Source organism: Anoplopoma fimbria, chromosome 4 (genome assembly GCF_027596085.1).
Source record: "Anoplopoma fimbria isolate UVic2021 breed Golden Eagle Sablefish chromosome 4, Afim_UVic_2022, whole genome shotgun sequence".
Lineage (NCBI taxonomy): Eukaryota > Metazoa > Chordata > Actinopteri > Perciformes > Anoplopomatidae > Anoplopoma > Anoplopoma fimbria.
The window spans coordinates 16,641,988-16,647,569 of NC_072452.1; the positions used below are offsets into that span (position 1 = coordinate 16,641,988).

Here is a 5,582-nt window from a genome sequence, read left to right on the forward strand (position 1 = left end):
AATTACGCAACACAGCGAACAATTAGGCTTATACACTTTGTAAAAGTTCCTATAACCCACTGTGGGGTTCATGTGGCTATGGGCTGTAAGCCAAACCCAACCAAACAGGCCTCACAACAACAATTAAAGCTCGACACATTTCGCCATTTCAATAGGATGACTGGACGTGTGTGTCACAAAATATCTGATACAACATCCACAAAAAAATACACAGAGTAGTAGAGATACAGCTGTACGTGTTTAGGCTATAACATGGAGAAAAAAATATATATAGCCCCGGAAAAAAAAAAAAAAAAAAAAGAAAAAAAAAAAAAAAAAGGTGTTGATTCTGCCGCATGTGTCCCAACAGGAACTCAAAGAGACGGGATGTTGTTACACTGCTTTGGTGGGAACGAGTCCACGCCGCTGTGGCATGTGTACCATCCATTGACAATACTTTTCTGAAAGGGAGAAGTGGAGGGGAAAGTCCTTGAGCTCTGGGCAAAAGTGTGACCTGTCTGGCCGCAGGGGTACTGGGAGGACTGGGACCTGTAGCTGCCTCTCTGGAGCAGCAGAGGGTCCAGGAGGGGCTGGGACCTGTGTGTGGAGTAGTCCACGCTGCTGTCAAACGGGTGGTGGAAACGTGACCTCGGGGTCGACTCGTCTCGACTCTCTGGGGACATGGGGACATCTTGAGTGGACGGCTGAAGAGGGCTGATGTGGGATCCGTCCGGGACCCGGGTTGACCTGGCCTCCGCGTCACCGGGACGCGCGTCCTCGCTCTTGGGGACGTGCATGGCCTTGTTGCAGTGGAGCTTCATGTGCTTGCGCAGGGAGCTCGGGTGCGTGTAACACTTGTCGCAGCCCCTGACCTTACACATGTAGGGTTTGTCGCTGGAGTGCACGTGAGAATGCTTCTTTCGGTCGCTGCTGTTCGCGAACCTCCGGTTGCAGCCCTCGAACTCGCATTTAAAAGGTTTTTCACCTAAAAACGTGCAAAGAGAGAAATGACGGCGAGTTACGAAAATGCTCACAGGCCCGTGCATGCTCTCCCCTGGCCTCATGTGCTAATGCTGAGAACCTGAGTGCATTCCATCAAAACCATGTTATATATATATAAAATATATATATATATATATATAAAAAAAAAAGTGACCCTGCAAAACAAGAAATGCACCTTCAGTCTTCACACTGAAATGACTATTGAAGTCATCAGCTTTCAACAGTGACTCTGCAAACACACAGCCGCTTTTCTCCTTGGTTATGAAACGTTTTAAAATGCCACATCTTTGAAGTAAATTGTTACTAATGTGCTAAACACTATGACTGCTGACTGCTATGAGTCATGAAGCCATTAAACTCAAACTACTTGCTGAAACTTTGGAGCTCAGGCCTGATTGCAACAAGTGAGGCAGTCTGCGGACTGGATCAGCAAGGCTGTAGTTACACATGCTTTAGATTATGATTAACCTCCGACAGCAAATGCAAAGATTTGTTTAAATGGAGCTATCATCATAGAATGAATTATGGCTATCAAGATGCTAATTGATCTCCTCGCAGTGAGATTGCCTACAGCTGCACACACGCTGATGTAGCGGACAATCAGAGCTGGACTCATAAATAAAACTGTAATAGTTTCTCTTAAATCTTCATTTTGCAGGCCTGTGCTCTAATGGATGTCTATCTTTTGGAATTTCAAAGAAATGTTAATATAATTTCCGACATAAATGAAGTCTAATTAGCAGCACTACGCATGTGCAGTAATAAGAAATGCCATTAAGCTTCCTTTTTTTTTCTGTCTCCATTCTCTTTGCTTTCATCAGTAAAACAATGTAACACCAGAAGTAAAAGGGGGCAGCTAATAAATGTTTTTTTCTCCAGGCTCTCTTTCTCTGCGGACCATTCACTTCATTCATCGTTTATAATTTTCAATTCATGATTACACCTAGTGACATCAAGTTCATGAGATCCCTGAAGTGTGTGTAAAAAAAGAAAAAAAGAATAAAATAAGATTGCTCTGTGAATCCTTTTGACAGAAGATATCACTGTGCTAAAATGGGGCATAAAGGGAAAGGCCAGAGAAAGTCAGCTCTACAATGAAATGCATCTTATGACATCATTTTGGTGACAAGTAACAGGTCTATAATAGTGATGAAAATTAAACGAAGATGGAAACGTGACTAATTTTGTTTCAATTTAAAATAATTTAACTTTGCTGACTGAGGTCATGCGTTCGCACACCTTAATGTCTCCTACTGCCTCACAGTGTGGTGTGCTCTGCTAGTGTCCTCAGCTCAGGAGAGGATGAGTCCCTGGGAGGCAGAGGCAGCGTAACGGCTACGTCACAACTCTCCGGTGTCCCGGCATTTATTTAATAATTTTCGCTGAATGAAGTGGGAGAGGCACCCTAACCACTAGGCCTGCAGACTATACTCCTTTGTAGCTGTCTCACTGCTACTCATCTGTGGTGGCTGCATGGAGCCTGAACATGCTTTTCTCCTGCAAAACATGCAGACAATAACAGAGACGGCGAGAGGAGCTTAGCATAACAATATTCTTTATAACAATGTAGGCCTCAATAACAAGGCACAGTGTAATAATAACAAAAACAATGTGTGGGCATAATTAATGCAATCATAATACTAATAGTAATAATAATGCTGATAATATTATTGATCATATTAATTATAATCTGACAGAATTGGCAAATGTCCATAATCAGTTAAATATTGAAAAATAAAAATAAAAATGTTAGGACAGATAAACACTGCAAAACTCATAAATATTAATTAAATAGTTTGTGCTGAAAGTTGAAAAGGCTAAACACGTTTTTTTTCCCAAATGTCACTTGCCAAAATATATAATTATTAATATCATCATTAATATTATTATTATTATTATTATAATCATTATTATCATCATCAACAAATGATTTTCTTTAGTATGATTATTAACTAACCTGTGTGAGTCCTCTTGTGGATTTTAAGATTCTCTGATCGTGCAAAAACTTTCTCGCAGCCGTGGAAGGGGCAGGGAAAGGGCTTCTCCCCTGTGTGCACTCTGACGTGGTTCACCAGCTTGTATTTGGCTTTGAAAGGCTTCCTGTCCCTCGCACAGTTCTCCCAGTGACACACATATTCGGAGTGATCTGGTCCTCCGACGTGCTCCACTGTCACATGGGTGACAAGTTCATACATGGTCCCGAAGGCTCTGGAGCAGGACAGCTTCCCGGCCCCCTCTTGGCCGTCACTCCACCTGCACACCAGCTCATGCTTCACAGTTTGCTTAGAGCACCTGAGGAAAGCGTCGCCTCCTCCACGCTGAATTGCCATGTTGAGGGGTTTGTACAGACCCAGGAATTGGGAGACAAGTTGCTGGCTGTTTCCCTTGGGGTTGATAGCTTGGCCATAAGGGTGACTCCGGCCGAGGAGGTCGCCAGGGAGACCCAGCATCATCTGGCTTCCGAAATCTCGAGATGCGTCGGTGGAGGTGTGGGCCTGCTCCTGATAACTTGAGAAAAAAGCATGGCTTCTGTTGTCTCTGTAGCCGTGGAAGTCACGATACCTTCCAATCCCGCCATGTTGGTTAGCTCTTGATGCCAGTTGATCAGTGACGGGTGGCATGCCGGCTCCAGAAAGGTTGGCTCCAATGATAATGCCCCTGGGGCTGTGCTCTAACCGGTGGCTGTGGTATCCAGAGTCTGAAAAACTGGGAACCGAGTGGTCAACATAGGCACTGGACCTCGTCTCGGGGTAGTCTCGCAAATTGTGCGAGGGGCAGAGTTTTAAGGAACTGCCAGTGGGGAGTCCCATGTGCTCTCCTGCCAAAGGTGGCAGCACCACGCTGGGTTCAGTATTGCTCTCCCCGGGGTTGACGCAAGAGAGAGGGCAGCCACTAAACCTCGAAAGGCTTGTCATGTTTTGTTGTGAGTTTTTTTTTTTGCTATGAGTTTGCAAAATCGACCAATTCGGCACTCAGGATACACCTAGAAGGTCTCTCTCCATTCCCCCCTTGTCTGTATATCATCTGCATGTGAAATTCTTGGCCGTGAACTTCGCAGAAGTAGGAACCAGACTGAGTTTCGTTAGAGTTGGTGTGAGTCCCATGCCGTTCACTTTGCCCTCTTGATTTGTGGCAATAACCGTGGTAGTAAAAAAAAAAAATGCTTCGAAACAGGCCATGGTGCAATATAAAAGCACAGCAGGCAAACCTGCTTTTAAAAAGGGAGCTTGGGGATTGGTTGGAATGGGCGGTGATTGACAGGCGCCGGGTTTGTTTTAAAAGGGACACGAGGGCGTTCACCGCACGACTCCGTTTTTCAAATATCGCAGAGAAAACGCTTTGAAATGTGCCGCGATTCTTGCAAATGTTGCTGCCTCTTTAACTCAAGCCGCCTTCTCATGAGACCCCCTTCTCTAAATCTCTACATACGATAAATATAAAAAGCTTGATGTGTGTAACACTAATCATCCGATAGAAATCGAGCGATTAAATGCAGACATGGGCAACACACAAGACTATCACAGTCTATCTACAGTCTCTTTTATCGCTGGAGTGAATCGTGCCAAAGCAAATGTCCAACTCCTGCCCTGAAAGAATAACAGACTGGCCATAGCGTGTCCAGGCCAATTATTGTCAAGACTTTCCTTTTAAGTGGAGTTTGAAAACCAGTGAGAAATACAGGAATCTAATTCTAACAAATAAGTAAATCATTTGAAAATATTCCAAACACTAATCCTGCCGTTATTAGCCTGTGTGACCACAAAGTTTAAGGCAGTGTTTTTTGTTTTTTTCTGAAATGTAAGATATAGTTCTGAGCTCTCATGGAGGTAAAAGTGTTTCTGAGTTACACGTTTATTCATGTATATTGTATATGGCCAAGCAAGTACTTGTTGTCATCATTACCAAAGAACAAATACAACTTTGATATAGCAACAAGTTGATCATAATATCACCAGACCACCTACATATCATGATTAACTTGCTGATTGCAGCAGTTCACTGGGGAATACTTCAGAACAGGATGTACTATTTTACATTTGAGCCCAACGTGAACCGTTTCTACACATACACCCTTTTTATTTATTTTTTAGATTAAGCTTTAATAAATGCATAATCATCTAAAGTGCACTCAATAAGATATTATTTGTTTAACTTTTGCAGGCTCGAACATATGTAAAATTTGGTGATGTAAAAATGCAAATGCTGGGATGTGACAAACAGCAGAGGATGGGCTCCACTGTTCCTGGGAAACTCTGGTAAACTTTCCTGCGTTGGGGTGCTGTGAGGACAGCAGCTTCCAGCTCTCCACGCTGCTCTGTGCAGCACCTATTCCTGCACGTCTCCTCGCTTTGACGTTGCTCTGATTCTATCAGACCACTTTCTTCCAGACCACTTTAGCCAAATTCTTTTATCTATTTTTTTTTTTTTTTTTTTTTTTTTTTTTTTTTTTTTTTTTTTTTTTTTTTTTTACATCGACACGACGTGGCTCATGGCTGCAGCTTATATGTTTAAGGTAGGGGGGGGACGTATTTCTAAAGACTGTAGCTGGCAGAATTTTTCAACAATTTCTTAAAATAAAATTATTATTAAAAAAAAAAAAA

General features: G+C 42.9%; 1 protein-coding gene across 1 annotated transcript; it reads right to left on the minus strand.

Annotated features, from left to right (window-relative positions):
- Positions 1-353: 353 nt before the first annotated feature.
- zic6 (zic family member 6) lies at positions 354-3,896 on the minus strand. The gene is made up of 2 exons (XM_054597688.1): positions 2,939-3,896; positions 354-964 (listed from the first exon to the last, which is right to left on the minus strand). The coding sequence occupies exons 1-2, from the start codon at positions 3,894-3,896 to the stop codon at positions 354-356; spliced, it is 1,569 nt and encodes a 522-aa protein (XP_054453663.1).
- Positions 3,897-5,582: the final 1,686 nt, after the last annotated feature.

Bases quoted from the DNA above. Each gene is read 5' to 3' on its own strand.
- zic6 (XM_054597688.1), bottom strand. From the start codon at position 3,896: ATGACAAGCCTTTCGAGGTTTAGTGGCTGCCCTCTCTCTTGCGTCAAC. The intron at 965-2,938 runs GTTAGTTAATAA...GCACGTTTTTAG, and splicing joins CCACAAGAGGACTCACACAG to GTGAAAAACCTTTTAAATGC.